The sequence below is a fragment of the Anomaloglossus baeobatrachus genome, chromosome 5, assembly GCF_048569485.1.
Source record: "Anomaloglossus baeobatrachus isolate aAnoBae1 chromosome 5, aAnoBae1.hap1, whole genome shotgun sequence".
Lineage (NCBI taxonomy): Eukaryota > Metazoa > Chordata > Amphibia > Anura > Aromobatidae > Anomaloglossus > Anomaloglossus baeobatrachus.
This window is the reverse complement of record NC_134357.1, coordinates 469,974,069-469,992,117: the sequence shown is the minus strand read 5'-3', so window position 1 is coordinate 469,992,117 and position 18,049 is coordinate 469,974,069. Positions and strand designations below refer to the sequence as shown.

At 49.9% G+C, this 18,049-nt stretch overlaps 1 protein-coding gene across 4 annotated transcripts in view; it reads right to left on the bottom strand.

Annotated features, from left to right (window-relative positions):
* The window catches only part of NCOA3 (nuclear receptor coactivator 3), a 71,181-nt gene that overhangs the window by 16,556 nt on the left and 36,576 nt on the right, over positions 1-18,049 (bottom strand). For 3 of the 4 annotated variants that reach the window (XM_075350631.1, XM_075350632.1, XM_075350635.1), the window contains exons 2-12: positions 7,662-7,769; positions 7,039-7,211; positions 6,735-6,835; positions 6,168-6,342; positions 5,793-5,981; positions 5,570-5,671; positions 5,341-5,481; positions 5,020-5,167; positions 4,505-4,893; positions 3,377-4,248; positions 3,081-3,216 (exon numbers count right to left, since the gene is read on the bottom strand). In XM_075350631.1, coding sequence (XP_075206746.1) covers positions 3,081-3,216; positions 3,377-4,248; positions 4,505-4,893; positions 5,020-5,167; positions 5,341-5,481; positions 5,570-5,671; positions 5,793-5,981; positions 6,168-6,342; positions 6,735-6,835; positions 7,039-7,211; positions 7,662-7,750 — 2,515 coding nt within the window. In that variant the 5' untranslated portion in view covers positions 7,751-7,769. Of the gene's footprint in view, positions 1-3,080; positions 3,217-3,376; positions 4,249-4,504; positions 4,894-5,019; positions 5,168-5,340; positions 5,482-5,569; positions 5,672-5,792; positions 5,982-6,167; positions 6,343-6,734; positions 6,836-7,038; positions 7,212-7,661; positions 7,770-11,911; positions 11,969-18,049 lie in introns of all 4 variants that reach the window. The other variant, XM_075350633.1, reaches the window with a different exon arrangement.

Genomic DNA, 18,049 nt, shown 5'->3' with positions numbered 1-18,049 from the left:
CTCACCAAACAGTCTGTCTCCAGATAATGGCAAGCTGGTTAAACATTTTTTAGAAGCAGAATCTGCTTTCCATTCTTTTAACCACAAGGCTCTGCGCAAAACTACAGAGTTGGCGGATGCCATTGAGGTACGGCTCGTAGATTCTAGTACCGCATTGATAGCGTAGGTCGCAAACGCAGACATTTGCGTAGTTAGGGACGCCACTTGCGGCACTGCTGGACGTATGAGAGAGTCCACCTGTGCCAGACCAGCTGAAATAGCTTGGAGCGCCCACACGGCCGCGAATGCTGGAGCAAACGACGCGCCAATAGCTTCATAGACAGATTTCAACCAAAGGTCCATCTGTCTGTCATTGGCATCTTTAAGTGAAGCCCCATCCTCCACTGCAACTATGGATCTAGCTGCAAGCCTGGATATTGGAGGGTCCACTTTTGGACACTGGGTCCAGCGTTTGACCACGTCAGGGGGAAAGGGATAACGTGTATCCTTAAGACGTTTGGAAAAACGCTTGTCCGGATAAGCATGGTGTTTCTGGATTGATTCTCTGAAGTCAGAGTGGTCCAGAAAAGTACTCAATTTACGCTTGGGATACAGGAAATGGAATTTCTCCTGCTGGGCAGCTGCCTCCTCTGCTGAAGGGGCTGGTGGAGAAATATCCAACAGCCTATTGATGGCCGCTATAAGGTCGTTTACCATGGCGTCACCATCTGGCGTATCCAAATTGAGTGCGGTGTCAGGACCAGACTCCTGATCACCCACCTCTGTCTCATCATATAGAGACCCTTCTCGCTGAGACCCTGACCCGCGTGACGACGTGGAGGGTCTCTCCCAGCGAGCTCTCTTAGGCGGCCTGGGACTGTCATCAGAGTCAGAGCCCTCAGCCTGTGATGCCTGGGACCCCCTCGAAGTACGGATTAGTTCCAACTGAGGGGGACCTGGGAACATAGCCACAGCAGTGTCCATGGTCTGAGCCACTGGCCTGGACTGCAAGGTCTCCAGGATTTTTGTCATAGTCACAGACATTTTATCAGCAAAGACTGCAAATTCTGTCCCCGTCACCGGGGCAGGGTTCACAGGCGCCTCTGCCTGGGCTACCACCACCATATGCTCTGGCTGACGAAGTGCCACTGGGACTGAACATTGCACACAATGAGGGTCGTTGGAGCCTGCTGGTAGATTAGCCCCACATGCTGTACAAGCAGTGTATACAGCCCGTGCCTTGGCACCCTTGCGTTTTGTGGATGACATGTTGCTGTCTCCTCAGAGCAATATAGGGGTATACAGCCAAGAAGCGACCGTACAGTGCAGTATATATATATATATATATATATATATATATATATATCTGGTACAGGAAAAAGTACACCAATACACACTGTGGCACTAGTGGGGCCAGCACTAATGTGCTGCTTATCGCCCGCTAAACGCGGGTGTGTGGTCGCCAGAAATCCCTAGTCTGTGTCTCCCAGAGCCTGTGTCCGTCCTCCAGCCAGACTGCATGCAGGAATGGCTGAAGGCGTCCTGTGGAGGGGGGGGCGGGCCCTGGGCGTGCTCAGACCAAAAGCGGGAAACCTGCGTCCCACTGTGCCTAGTGAGAGGGCTGGAGCATGTAAATAAGGCTCCAGCCCTCGGCGCTGACGATTGCACAGCGTCTGTCCCATTCCCTGATTGACAGGGAGGGGGCGGGAACGAAGCGGAGCTAGGCCGCAAAAGCCGGGGACTAAATTTATAAGCGCCGCCGCCGTAAAAGCGCGGTCGGCGCTAAGTCCCCGGCGCACTACAAGTCCCAGCCGCGCCGCCGCTCCGAGAGTGGCCGGCGCGGTAGTTCCCAACACATGAATCCACACAGCTAAGCTGCTGTGATCCAAGCCCAGCGTGGAGCGCTACTGTCCCCGGCGCACTAACACACCCAGCAAGTCTGGCGTGTGCGTGCCTGTCCGTACGGGGACACAGAGTACCTGAAAGTTGCAGGGCCTTGTCCCTGAACGGTACCCCGGCTCCTTATCCAGCAGGTTCAATGGGTCTGTGGACGGAGCCCGGCCTCAGGGCTTGGAGGCCGGTAAGATCCCACTTCCTCAGAGCCCCTCAGGGGGATGGGGAAGGAAAGCAGCATGTGGGCTCCAGCCTCTGTACCCGCAATGGGTACCTCAACCTTACAAACCACAAGTGGGGTAAGAAGGGAGCATGCTGGGGGCCCTAGTATGGGCCCTCTTTTCTTCCATCCGATATAGTCAGCAGCTACTGCTGACTAAACAGTGGAGCTATGCGTGGATGTCTGACCTCCTTCGCACAAAGCAGAAAACTGGTGAGCCAGTGATCCCACTGGGGGTGTATAGCCAGAAGGGGAGGGGCCTTACACTTTTTAGTGTAATTGCTTTGTGTGGCCTCCGGAGGCAGTGCTATACACCCAATCGTCTGGGTCTCCCAATGGAGCGCCGAAGAAAGGATATTTAAGGGGGTTGTCCAGCAAAGAAAACCATCATCATCACTTTTCCACAGGATAGATGATAACTTAAGAGACCAGTGGGGATTTAACCATAGGGCCCTACACCTATTGGCAGAACTGGAACTTTCACCTCCAATAGAACGGAATGGTGACCACTGCTCCAGTTATTCCCTATGGATCTGCCGTAAAACAAGGGCAGCCTCATATGAAATGAATGGAGCGGTGGTCATACATGTGCACTGCCTCTCCATCATAACGGGGATAATAGTTCCCAGTTCTGCCTCTCACTGTGGGTCCCAGGAGTCAGACCCTCACCAAGCAATAAGTTACCTATCCTATGGATAGGTTCTAATCTGTTTTCACTCGAGAACCCAGTTAACGTTCTAGTGTTTTCTACAATTAAGTGACTGAAAACAAAAATGTCCTCATCCACAGCTGTAGGTTTATCATGAATTAATTTCCCTTTTAGGCTTAACAGTAGCCCAAATCACTCTCCTGTCCTTGACTCTCCCCAAGATGGGTGAATCAGAGATCTTGAAGGCAGTCTATTAGAAAGCTGCACAAATTTTCACTATATAGTGATTATGTTTCATTTTAAAGAAGAGCGACCCCTTATAGCGAGTAGCTTGCGTACCTAGTGGCGGATTATCCTGGAACACAGGCGGTTTGGGCGCCATGTTTCCTGAACTTGAGTTCATAGAATTGCTGTAGAAGTCAGAGCCTGCGAGGTCACCAAGAATTGCATCCAAGTGATCCAAATCTCCTGTCACCTGAAACAAGACAAAGTTACTGTTATTTTCCCGGACTTCAACGTACTATGATATAAAGTATCAGATGGTGTGCTGCTCTAAGCTCCAAAAGAATAAAAAGGCAAGACGTGGAGGTAGAAGCAAAGTTGTTATAATGGTATAATCAGGAGACAGCTCCTACCTCCTCTGCAGGTTCAGTCTTTATCTTCACATCTTTCTCTTGACTGGAGCTTGGGACGGTGGAGCTGCTGCACTGGCTGAGCTTATTGTCCATCGGCTCCACTTTGGGCTTCACATCCTTGGCGAGCGGCTCCTTGCCCTCGTCCAGCAGGTATCGAAGCAGAGCATTGTTCTCCTTTTTCTTGGGACTCAGCTGTTCCTGCTTCACCGTTGCTTCTGTACAAGGAGCAGAGCCGACCGTATCCTGAAAGTTGTCCTTACCGGTGGCTTCTGCGGTAATTTTTGCGACCTCGGCAGGAGAGTTTCCATTCTGCAGAAGCTTATGAAGGATTCGGTGTTTCTCCTGGAGCATAGAGCCGTGCAGGTTAGAGGTGGAGCTGACACCAGAGGAGGTGGAGGAAGACACTCCTGAGGGGCTGGTGACATTGGTGGAGGAATCTTTACAGCCGGAGTCTAAGCTGGAGCTACTCATGGTGTGTCCACGCTCCTCCGTGGAGCAGGTCAGCAGCTGCAGAAGCTTTTTATGCCCCTTACTTTCTGCTTGTGCCCTCTGCCCATCGGAGCCTTCTATGATATTCTCTTTGACGTCCTTCTCAACAAGATGTTCCCTCCCGCTGGACTGACACACAGAACTCTCCACCTGAACTTGCTCGCAGAAAAGCCCCGAGGGACTCTTGCACTCCTGGTTCCCCATCTTACTTTGCTGGGGCAGGTTCATATTGGAGACACTCTCCACTTTCTGACCAGGGGAAGACAATGATGACAAAAGGGAACTGCCAACGCCTTCACTTATGGCATGGAGGGCGCTGAGCGAACTGCTAGAGAAGCTGCCTCCACCAGCGTTCCCAGAGGATCCCATAGGAGAATTCATCCCTGCATAAGAGAAAATTATTCAAATATAACCAAACAACGATCACATGGTGTGAAACACAAGAACATCTCAAAAATGAAAGGCGAAAGTTGTGCACGCATCACTGACCGTGTCGACATACACAGGGGTTCTAGCGGTGGCATATCCTATTGATAAGTCATACATGTCCAGGATAGGACAACCTCTGACTTTACTGAGTATTCATCATGCTAGAACATACTGCAAAACAGATATGGCATCATGGGTGGGTGGAGATACCTGGAATAGGGGAGAACTGGCTGGATGCCATTTTAGGGCTTCCTCGATTGCGGGGAGACATCATCAGGTTGGGTTGGTTGCTGCTCATGCCTGGGCTTCCATGTGGGGGGCTGCTCATATTAAGTCCATAGTTATTGTTGTTCTGATAAGGTGGCTGCTGCATTCCCGGAGCTTGGGATACAGGCCCCATGTTGCCAGTTGACCCGTATCTCATGCCAGACATTGATGTCATGCTGTTGGCCTCTCCCAAGCCATAACTGCGGTTCTGTGGTGGAACGGCCTGGGCAGAGGTGACATTTATAGCACTGCCGGGAGGATGATTTGATTGTAAAGGTGGACGACCTGCTTGTGCCATAGGATTAGGGTTAGGCCGGTAGCCATTTTGCTCCCTGAAACAGGAACAGAAAAAATGTGGTACTAGGACTTAAAATGACTAAGTAATCGTCACATTACATTGTGCTCTCCTATATGGCTGCTGAAGTTAGGATGCAAAGCTTAAAGATGGCAGCACATACCTCTGCAAAAAATGGGTAGACACAAAGCCGTGAGGATCATTTGTGACAGGGTTTCGGAATAATTTACTCTTGGTCTGTGCTGTAACCATGGTGCCGTCCGCTAGAGAAAACCGGTAGAGTGGTGTCTCCGAGTGACCGTGCATGTATGCTGCAAGGACAAGATCAAAGTTGGTAAAAATCTGCTTCTCATCACAATACACAGACCTGCAGCCGCTTAACCATCAAGAACAAATCTGCATATCGGATCCTACTGCAAGCAGATACAACTGCAGAGTTTTATCATTCATGTGCATATCTGGCGGTACAGCCATCCACACTCACCTTCCTGATAATGGCGTTTATAGGTCCAGGGTTGTCCATCATTGTGACATAAAAACCTCTGGATGCAGCGGCGGATTGTGTCCTCGAATCCTGGCCTCATGGAGTTACGCAATGAGTTGGGGTCGATATTCACCACTTTGCCTGTTTAGAGAGAGGCAGAGTTAAAGCACAGTACAACAAAAACACTACAGTATATAAACACGAATGGCTGGTGGTGCAGCGCCCTCACCGGAGAGGTCATGTCTGGTGATGAAGCTCTCTGGATTGGAAGAGAAAGCCCTCTCCAGGTTTGTAATTCGCCGGGCGACGCAGATCATGCAGGACTGAAGATCTAGCAAAAAAAAACCAAACAAAATAAACACCGAACAGTCTGTGAGCGGAGGAGACAACTACAGACATTACATCCATCTTATAGGGAGGTGGCACACTACTGCTAGACATCACTCACTGACCTTCACCTTCCTCCATGATAGCGCGAGGCTGAGAGAGTGCAAAGCACTGCATGGTCTCGTATCTCTGCCGGGGGTCCATGCCGCCATTACCATCGTCCAGGTGATCCAGTGCTGTCTTCACAAGCATGCGGCAATTGAAAGTGTGGCTTTTCTGCCGGGGGGCTTCATTAGACCAGGGAACCCCATTCACTTTTTAAAAACAAAGAAAAAAAAACAGTGGGTTCATCTTACCATGGTGTGTAAAGGTGCACGCTCCAATAATGTCACCTAAATAATCCAACCGAATTACATAACTGGGGGGCTCATGAGTGCCTTTCAGCATTGTGCAAATCCCTCTCAGTCACATGTGGATGGGTACAGAAATGGTCATCCTACCTGTAGACTTGGGCAGGTTCTTGAGGAAGTCTTTGCGGTCATCATCATGCAGGATGCTGTAGACGCTGGTGTTGACCAGATCTTCCTGCTTGTACTGCAAGTATTGGGTGACGTTTTCTGACACAAATACAATGTTTCCGTCCCGATTCACCACAAAGAGGAAACCGTCCAGAGCCTGGGGAGGCAAAGAAGACATTGGCATGACAAGACACTACGGATGATGTCCTTGGTGACCCCTTGCACCATCACTGACCCCAATTTCCCCCTTGCTAGTCCTCACAATGTATAGGTTATTATAAACCACTGCAAAGATGAGAGCCCAGAACAACGTGAAAACCAAAGATAAGATAGAAAACCGATTGCTTCGGGTCATAAGATTCTTGTTTGTAGCGTTCGATAGAGTAATGCAGAACTTACAAATTTTAGTAACATGGGACACTGCTCAGCCTGAACCTTGTCCAACTTATGTTAAAAAATTCAAACAGGATTTACCAAATTCTGAACCAGAAGAAATGCAACAATTTTGCCAAAAGTGATCAGATCATTGAGCGAGGAAACACTGCTCACCTGTAAGAGGAGAGGGCCAAGGGAATCCTTATCAATAACCCCCTGTCCTGTTGATGACACATCGGCCTTCTGCACATCGTCATCATTGGAGGAGGCTTTTCCTGTAATAGAGCCAAGTGTTATATATGGAGCAGTCTGGTGCCCCTCCACCTGAAGAGTAAAGATCACCAATAACTGGTGTCCTGCGTCATCCCAAGGGTCCTCACAACCCAGGAGGGATCAGGCAGAGCGTTGCGCTGTCTGTTAGCACTGCATCCTTGAGCGTCTCTAAGGACAGTAATAGTCATGGGATCCAGGATGTTACCTTGCTCCTTGATCTGGCGGATTTGCCTCACAGTCTCCTTTAGGATCGCACATTTATCAGGTTTCACGTTAAAGTTGTCAATGTCGCTGAGGTTTGCGGAGATCAGCTCGGCCAGCTCCTCAATGTATTTGCTCTCCTGCTCACGTCGCCTTTTCTCACCGCTACAGGACAGACTGGAAAAGAGGGAGACGGCGGTAATGAAAACTTCACAAGCTGTCTAAGGACAGATCTAGGCCAGAAAAGCCTGAGGCTGCACTACTGACATGGATGACAAAACCTTCTACAGTAATTAAGATGTTATGAGTAGGATTAGCAAGGCCCCCTATGGGATTAGGATGGCTGTCAGGTCGGTTGTCCGGCCAGCAAGCATCTGCCCCAACTCTCCCATACACAGGAGAACTTGCTTTGGCGAGAAAGAGGATGACGGCAGCAGCTTAATTTGCTCAGAACAAAAAGGATTGGCAGTGAAATATTGGACATGTCGGATCCTCATCTCCCCCGACATCTGTTGTTGGGGGGGGGTGGGGGTGGGGAGAAGTTAGGCGTCTCCATACACATTAGATTGTCAGTCAATCTGGTCAATTTTAGTCTAATGAGCATGCGGCCTTTATAAGAGGCCTTACCTGGGACCCGGGGTGTCACACAACGAGGGCTTCCTCTTCCTGGAGTCTGAAGACAAAGGATCCAAGGAGTTTTCACTTAATCCGCTCATTGTGACCAAACATCAGAAGCTGCAAGATAAAAAAAAAAAAATCAGCAGCAGGTTACAGGGAGGAACACATTGACCACAAGCGCAGCAAACTGAGCTTATATCCCAGTGATAGACACAATGGCCACATAACAGCAGGGGCCAGACGTGGCTTCAGGAGTGAGCGCAGCATTACAGACCCCCCGACATTACAGGTTTGGAAGCTTATAATGAATGAAAATTGTGCAGATCTTGGCTGCTCTGGATTTCCTTTGCGTTTGTGTCTATGATCGGCGTTAAGGGCGGCAGCATGAAGGCGCACCCAGCCGTTCTCCAGCAGATGGCGGCGCTGCTCCTCTTGTGGTAGCCGTCGCTCAGTTCATCAGTAAACAGCCGGCATCCCGCCATCCCCAAGGTTATTCAAAGAAAATCATCTGACTCCGTCTGCTGCTCCAGCCCCTTACTACTGAGCGGGCGAGGCGGCTACAGCCCAGTGCTGTCTGATGAGGACACACAGAAATATGCAAGGGGCACAATCACTGCCTCATGGGCTAGGGATCCATTTATTAGTTTGTTTTTATACATTACTGTGCCGGGAAATAGGAAGAATAAAAGGTCCCATATATATGTGGATTTTACATGTAAAGTTTTTGTGGTGTCCCCACAGCCCTGAGATAATGCCCCATCACCCCGGGCACAGAAACCACAGAAAAGGTAATAAACCCAGAATCCAACACAAACACAGCAAGCAAACAGGACGGAGACGACAGAGAGGAGCGCAAACAGAGCGAGACGGAACCAGGATGTGCCGAGCGCAGCTTCCCATATCATCTGCCACAGACGTGGCCCCAGACAACACTCAGCTTCAGGGGCCTAGTCACATATGCATATAAGAGGGATACATTAGAGTGTAAGCTATATCCATAGCGAACGGCAATAAGCGGATACATTATAGGTGTAACCAACGCCACATCCAGCGCGAGCGGCCATGAGGGGATACATTATAGTGTAACCAACGCCACATCCAGGGCGAGCGGCCATGAGGGGATACATTATAGAGTAACCAACGCCACATCCAGGGCGAGCGGCCATGAGGGGATACATTATAGTGTAACCAACGCCACATCCAGGGCGAGCGGCCATGAGGGGATACATTATAGGTGTAACCAACGCCACATCCAGGGCGAGCGGCCATGAGGGGATACATTATAGGTGTAACCAACGCCACATCCAGGGCGAGCGGCCATGAGGGGATACATTATAGTGTAACCAACGCCACATCCAGGGCGAGCGGCCATGAGGGGATACATTATAGAGTAACCAACGCCACATCCAGGGCGAGCGGCCATGAGGGGATACATTATAGTGTAACCAATGCCACATCCAGGGCGAGCGGCCATGAGGGGATACATTATAGTGTAACCAACGCCACATCCAGGGCGAGCGGCCATGAGGGGATACATTATAGGTGTAACCAACGCCACATCCAGGGCGAGCGGCCATGAGGGGATACATTATAGGTGTAACCAACGCCACATCCAGGGCGAGCGGCCATGAGGGGATACATTATAGGTGTAACAAACGCCACATACAGGGCGAGCGGCCATGAGGGGATACATTATAGGTGTAACCAACGCCACATCCAGGGCGAGCGGCCATGAGGGGATACATTATAGTGTAACCAACGCCACATCCAGGACGAGCGGCCATGAGGGGATACATTATAGGTGTAACCAACACGACATCCAGGGCGAGCGGCCATGAGGGGATACATTATAGGTGTAACCAACGCCATATCCAGGGCGAGCGGCCATGAGGGGATACATTATAGGTGTAACCAACGCCACATACAGGGCGAGCGGCCATGAGGGGATACATTATAGAGTAACCAACGCCACATCCAGGGCGAGCGGCCATGAGGGGATACATTATAGTGTAACCAATGCCACATCCAGGGCGAGCGGCCATGAGGGGATACATTATAGGTGTAACCAACGCCACATCCAGGGCGAGCGGCCATGAGGGGATACATTATAGGTGTAACCAACGCCACATACAGGGCGAGCGGCCATGAGGGGATACATTATAGGTGTAACCAACGCCACATCCAGGGCGAGCGGCCATGAGGGGATACATTATAGTGTAACCAACGCCACATCCAGGACGAGCGGCCATGAGGGGATACATTATAGGTGTAACCAACACGACATCCAGGGCGAGCGGCCATGAGGGGATACATTATAGGTGTAACCAACGCCATATCCAGGGCAAGCGGCCATGAGGGGATACATTATAGGTGTAACCAACGCCACATCCAGGGCGAGCGGCCATGAGGGGATACATTATAGGTGTAACCAACGCCACATACAGGGCGAGCGGCCATGAGGGGATACATTATAGGTGTAACCAACGCCACATACAGGGCGAGCGGCCATGAGGGGATACATTATAGGTGTAACCAACGCCACATCCAGGGCGAGCGGCCATGAGGGGATACATTATAGTGTAACCAACGCCACATCCAGGACGAGCGGCCATGAGGGGATACATTATAGGTGTAACCAACACGACATCCAGGGCGAGCGGCCATGAGGGGATACATTATAGGTGTAACCAACGCCATATCCAGGGCGAGCGGCCATGAGGGGATACATTATAGGTGTAACCAACGCCACATCCAGGGCGAGCGGCCATGAGGGGATACATTATAAGTGTAACCAACGCCACATCCAGCGCGAGCGGCCATGAGGGGATACATTATAGTGTAACCAACGCCACATCCAGGGCGAGCGGCCATGAGGGGATACATTATAGGTGTAACCAACGCCACATACAGGGCGAGCGGCCATGAGGGGATACATTATAGTGTAACCAACGCCACATCCAGGGCGAGCGGCCATGAGGGGATACATTATAGTGTAACCAACGCCACATCCAGGGCGAGCGGCCATGAGGGGATACATTATAGGTGTAACCAACGCGACATCCAGGGCGAGCGGCCATGAGGGGATACATTATAGGTGTAACCAACGCCATATCCAGGGCGAGCGGCCATGAGGGGATACATTATAGGTGTAACCAACGCCACATCCAGGGCGAGCGGCCATGAAGGGTGTATATTACAGTAACCAATGCCACATCCAGGGCGAGCGGCCATGAAGGGTGTATATTACAGTAACCAATGCTATATCTAGAGTAAGCGGCCATGGAGGAGGATATAATTCTATAGTAACCAATTCTATAACCAGAGCAAGAAGCCATGAGGTGATATATAGTAACCTGACGCTATAGCCAGTGCGAATAACCATGAGGGAAGGGATATATTATATAGTAGCCAACGTTAGATCAACAGCAAATGGCCATGAGGGGAATATATTATAGTATAACACTCCACAGCCAGGGGTGAGCAGCACTGGGGATAGGGTATTCAGTGTAATACAATAACAGGCTCTATATCCAATGGCCATGAGGGAGATATTACGGTATATAGTAACAAATGCTAGATCCAGAGTGATTACATAAAGAGGGGGATATAATATACAGTAACCAATTCTACACCCCAAGTGAACAGTTATAATTTGATATATCACACAGTAACATTATATCCGATGCTAGCAGGCGTATATATTATATACTAACTGCCTCAATCTTCAGACTGAGCGTTTCTGTATACATAAAGAATAAGCAGCTAGATTATCTTCAGCATTAATATACAGTAAGGTGTGTGTACAGGGTGAGCTATGGGAGAATATACAGTAATGGCCGGTACTACACTGACTCCGCACTGACCTTGTGTTCATTCTCCTGAAATCCTCTTATTCACAGGATCATCTGTGACGAGCGACAACCTAATTAATCCACTGACCCCGCAGCTGCCCCTATGATCTATAGGGTGAACGATAGGGCATCACTGGGATAGTCAGGCCTTCGACTACCAGCACTGTACTAAGATTTACAAATGGATGATGAGATTTTACAGCCATTTCTGCATGGATGATGCACTGAATATGATGGGGCCAGGGTGGAAAAACATGGCCACACTGCAGGCCGAGCTGTTAAATAAGGCATGTACCTGTCGTACACCAGGGCGGCGCAGTAAGACAAGCTGTGGGCATTTCCTGACACTTTTACACTCAAAAAAAAAGGCACCCCTGTAATTACAGAACATAAAAAACAGCCACCCACCTGATCTGAAGCTACATAAGAGTTGTGGGACCAAGCGCTGGTCATCAACCCAGTGTCCTGCAAGACCAAGACAGAAGGTAAATGTCAGCACTCACATAACACAGGGGCAATCCTACAGGAGGGATGAGGCATAAACCCCTCACTAATTCAATATAGCAACAGGATAGGTGATGATTTAGCGATCGTTGCAGCCCGACGGCTAAAAACCGCATTAAAATTGGCAGAATGGGGTACAATTCTTCTCCATAAAATGGAGCGGCAGTGCACCTGGTTAACCGTGGCTCCATTCATTCCCTAGCGTGTCATGTGGCTTTTTCCCGGCATCGCCATAGAAAATCAAATGGAGCAGCAGAAATACAGTGGGGAAAATAAGTATTTGATACACTGACGATTTTGCAAGAATGGAGAGGTCTAATTTAGATTGTAGGTACACTTCAACTGTGATAGTGATAGACAAAAAAAAAGTCCAGAAGATCACATTGCGTGATTTTTAACACTAGAACTACTGGACTCGTGACACCTATATAGAAATACATGGTGCAAAGTAGTCAAAATGACTACCTCAGTAGTTCTAGTGTTAAAAGAATTAATTTGCATTTTATTGCATGAAATAAGTACCGTATTCTCCAAATTATAATACACCACTTTCTCCCCCAAAACTGGGGGGGGGGAGAAATATAGGAGGTACGTCTTGTAATTCGGATATGCCTTACCGAGGCGGCGGTGGTGGTGCAGGGTCGGCGATACTGAGGGCTCAGAGGAGGGGGTATTGTTGCTGCAATGGACTGGCTCAGGAGGGTCACAGGACGAAGGCTTAGCGATAACTTATGGCCCGGGGGGTATCGCAGCAGCGGGCGCCATTGATCTGTACACACGCTGCGAGCACCATTGAATTGCCGGCGCTTGACACAATGGACTTCAAGAAAATGGCTATGGAGGTCAATCTGCGGAGGCGGCGCAGTTTTCTTGAAGTCCATTGTGTCAACCACCGCCAGATCAATGTAGCCCATAGCATGCCGATGCTTCAATGCCACCCGTCGCCGTGATACCCCCGAGCCCGCAATATCACAGACCCTCCTGAGCTGCGGACACTTCCACCTCTAAGCCCACAGCATTGTCAATCCTCCGTTCACTGACCCTCCCCTCCTCTGAGCCCGCAGCATTGCAGACCATGCCTCCTGAGTCGCTCCACTACAGCCGCTCCCTGGTGAATTATAAGACGCACTAGGATTATAAGACGGATCCCCATTTTATCATTAAAAAATTTATTTTCCTCCTCTAAATTTGGGGTGTGTCTTATAATCCAGTGCATCTTCTAAAATGAAAAATACAGTATTTGATCCAATAAAAAAACAGAACTTAATATTTGGTACAGAAACCTTTGTTTGCAATTAGGCCCACTCCTCCATACAGATCTTCTCCAGATCTTTCAGGGCGGTCACTGGGCAACATTTCAGCTGCCTCCAAAGATTTTCTATATGGTTCAGGTCTAGAGACTGGCTAGGCCACTCCAGGACCTTGCAATGCTTCTTACGGAGCAACTCCTTAGTTGCCCTGGCAGTGTGTTATTGTGATGGTGGAAGACCCAGACACGACCCCATCTTCAATGCTCTTACTGAGGGAAGGAGGCCAAAATCTCGCAATACATGACCCCATCCATCCTCCCTTCAATCCAGTGCAGTCGCCCTGTCCCGTTTGCAGAAAAGCACCCCCAAAGTATGATGTTCACGGTTGGAACAGTGTTCTTGAGGTTATACTCATTCTTCTTCCTCCATACACAGTGAGTGGAGACCAAAAAGTTCTATTTTGGTCTCATCTGACCAAATGCCTGCTCCTCTGGATCATCTAGATTGTCACTGGAGAACTTCAAAAGGGCCTGGACATGTGCTGGTGTGACGCCCCTGGACTATTCAGGTCGTCACAGGGTACTGCACAAACTGCCCTTTCCGTGCAGCATTCAAAGTCCCTCATGATTCTGGGTCCCCATCTTGCAATGCTGCCTCCAACAGCAATTCAAATCCTAGATACACTCTGCACCACACCCACCAGTGGACGGCTTAAGCGGAATAGGGTCGCCCACCTAGGGGTCAGGTGGGGGAGGTGAGGAGTGTAGAAGAGAAGTGGGAGATGAGAAGTGTGGTAGCCCTCGAGCTGAGAGGAGCTCAGGAGGAAGCTGGGAGTAGTGGCTCCCAGGGGAAGCTGACTAGGTTTCAGATGGTGGTCTGGACCTAGAGGAGTCTGACCCCCGGTCGCAGGGGATTGAGGCTAGGTGCCTGGGACCTGTCAAAGAGGACGGTCAGCAGCCTGGTCCTATCACCGGTCTGGGACCGAAGGCACCCTAGGTCAGGGAGAAGCTTCAGGCAACCTGGCAATTAACCTGCAGAGAATGGAGCCTTTAGGGACTGTTCCAACTAGCTCCAGAATCGGGGCACTAGCGCAACGAGGGCGATAGGGCCTTCCAAACAAGCAGCCCACTGAAATCCCAAGCGTGAGCCCTGATAGCAGGCTCCCTCACTCAGCCAGTGTGGAGCGGGGAACGGCAAGTTTCAAGCTACCGGGCCACTACGGAGAATCTAAACTTTGTGCCAGGAGGCATGTCACGGATCACCAGGCAGCACTACAGGGGAGCTCTTCCGGTTCCCGTCCCCTTTGAGAGGCAGCGGCACCCAGAGACTGTTTACCCGGTTGTCAGCGTCTGCTTATTTGATGAGTGAGTACCTGAGTGACACCCCCCCCCCCTTCACAGCACACCGTAGCATCATCCAGAGTCCCCGGGCCTGCCCCTACCCGAGGAGGGCAACGACACCTTACTGCCCCGCTTCATCACCCCGGGTACTCCCAACAGTAGCGGCAGTACTCCCAGCTACCGCACACCACGGGTGGCGTCACAAACTATAAAACTCCCCTGTAAATACCCCCTTTCACTTTAGAGTGTGGCCTGGACACCAACCCCGGATCCCAGTGGTTCGATCCGCTGCTGGGGCGGCACACTGTCATGAACATAAGGACCGTCTGTGCCCTGCAGGATTTTAATTCAGGACAGTGTAGTGTGTTACCAACGGTAATCTTTGAGACTTTGGTCCCAGCTCTCTTCGGGTCATTAACAAGGTCCTCAAATGTAGTTCTGGGCAGATTCCTGACCTTTCTCAGAATCGTCTTTAGTCCACGAGGCGAGATCTTGCATGGAGACTCAGACCGAGTAAGGCTATGTGCGCACGTGTGCGTAATTCATGCAGTTATGCTGCGCTTTGTAGCGCAGCGTAACTGCATGCATCCCCTGCACAATCTATGGAGATTGTGCAGGGGCCGTGCGCACGTGGCATATTAGAAAGCAGCGCTTCGCCTGCTGCCCGAATCGCTGCGTTCTAAGAAGTGACATGTCACTTTTTCCGTGCGCTTTGCCGGCAGCCCCTGCTCGGTCTATGGCAGGAGCTGCAGGCAGAGCGCACGTTCTCGCCGGCACCATGCGCTTCAGAACGCAGCTTTTCAGCTGCACTCTGAAGCGCACCTTTTTGGTGCGGTGCAGAGATTGCCTAAGATTGTCAGTAATCTTGTGTTTCTTTCATTTTCTAGTTGCACCAACAGTCTTCTCACCAAGCTGCTTGTCAGTTGACCTGTAGCCCATCCCAGCCTTGTGCAGGTCTACAATTTTGTCCCTGGTGTCCTTAGACAACTTTTTGTCTTGGCCATGGTGGAGAGGTTGGAGTGTGATTTATTGTGTGGACAGGTGTATTTTATACAGGTAATGAATTCAAACAAGTGGAATTAATACAGGTAATGAGTGCAGAGTAGGAGGGCTTCTTAAAGGGAACCAAGCATCAGGAGTTTCGTGTATAAGCTGCAGCCAGTGCAGTGCTAGCACTATCATGCACAGTGTGTACATACCATCAGGGGGCAGCTCGGGTGTTTAGGCAGTGAAATTCATCTTTATAAAGTTTGAAATTTCGTGCACTTTTTGATTGACGTGTGCACCTCTGCAGATAATGTCCGGGCGTGTTATGCAGGAGTTCCCCGCCCCCCCACGAGCCTGTTCCTCCCTCTCTCCTGATGTCCGGGCGGGTTATGCACGTGTTCCCCGCCCCCCCGCGCCGCCTGTTCCTCCCTCCCTCCCTCTGGCTGTATGTAAATATCTAATCTTCAGAAACATGGCGCCAGAGTGGGCCTCTGCGCATAGCGCTTATCTCCGGCGCCATGTTTCTGAAGTCCCCGCATTACACAACTTGGTGTCTGAGAGGGCGGCGCCACAGCGATGTCCCACCGGCTGGTGTGTTGGCCCGGTGTCCTGGGGCGGCACGATACAGGAGCAGCAGGTAATCGCGTCCTCCGGTCACCTGTTCTGCAGTCCTGTTGTGATCGCGCTCGCTCCTGCGGTCACAACGGGATCTGAAGGAGCGAGGGCGCATGCGCCGCCCTCTAACACCAAGCTGTGTGATAGGGGTTCAGAAACATGGCGCCGGAGATAAGCGCTATGCGCAGAGGCCCACTCCGGCGCCATGTTTCTGAAGATTAGATATTTACATACAGCCAGAGGGAGGGAGGGAGGGAGGAACAGGCGGCGCGCGGGGGCGGGGAACACGTGCATAACCCGCCCGGACATCAGGAGAGAGGGAGGAACAGGCTGGTGGGGGGGCGGGGAACTCCTGCATAACCCGCCCGGACATTATCTGCAGAGGTGCACACGTCAATCAAAAAGTGCACGAAATTTCAAACTTTATAAAGATGAATTTCACTGCCTAAACACCCGAGCTGCCCCCTGATGATATGTACACACTGTGCATGATAGTGCCAGTACTGCACTGGCTGCAGCTTATACACGAAAATCCTGATGATTGGTTCCCTTTAAAGAATATAACAGGTCTGAGAGCCAGAATTCTTGCTGGTTGGTAGGTGATCAAATACTTATTTCATGCAATAAAATGCTAAATTAATTACTTAAAAAAACAAAAAAAAAAAAACCAAATCATACAATGTGATTTTCTGTGGGTTTTTTTTTTTTTTTTTACTCTGTCACAGTTGAACGTACCTATGATAGAAATTACAGACCTCTCAATTCTGTGTGTGTGGGGAGGGACTTGCATAAAGGGCTGTGTATCTGTAGATGCAGATAAAGTCATATGATTTAGCCAAAAATACAGCATTCGCGCAGCTTTTCCAGAGCCCTTGAGAGTACAACCATTACTAGCATGATTTTCAGAAAGTGGTGTAATTTATTTTGTTCCCTGAATCCTTGAAACATTTTTCCCAGATTACGACTGGGATGGAAAGTCCTCAAAGTTTCAGTCCTCTACCAGTCTACGAACAAAGTCCCTATGTGCGGGGAGCAGGAATATCAACATGTGAATACTGGCAGAGCCTGGATCCTACAATATAAAAAGGGAATAAAGAGCAGACCTAATAGGACACTGGATAACCAGAGGGGCGGAGGTGTATGAGGACTGGAATTATTTCATCGTGCACCGAGCCAAGCAGAGCTCACATCATCAAGTGCAAAAAACTGAAGTCATCTCCAACGCCAGACTCTGATCTTCGAGTGTAGCCCTGATGAAGAACGGTCCTGTATGGCTACAAAACTGAACAAATCTGTTCCTAGTAAAGCAGGATGACGAGCAACAAGGCAAAAATTACAGCTCCGACCGGGGTTGCCGCCCCGCGATCAATCTCATTCTCCCATATTGATACACTTTAATCTGCCCTTGAATCAAACTGGGGGCCTCCGAATCAGCACAGCCCTCCACCCCAGAAATAATGCATTTAAGGGCAATACAATTAAGGGCATCGCTGCTAGTTATTACATGTCTGAGGGGGCATCCTTGTAAATCTGGGAATTCAATCCCAGAGTGGATAAAAATGTCAATACAAAATACACTACCACTCGCTGGAATATATTTCTCCCCAATACCACCGGATACTTCCCAGTTTTGAGAGATTGGGAAGATTTAATCTGGTATCCATCATAAATTAATCTTTGCAATTTGTGACAAAAAAATGGCTTCGGGCATGCGCAATAAGCAGCAGATAATTTCTGAATGGAAATTTTCTACTTATTACAGTAACGGCATTGTGGATAGAATACAACATACGGTGGGGATTGGCAGGATTTGGTGGCCATTTTTGCCTATGAGGATATCAGTCCTTACT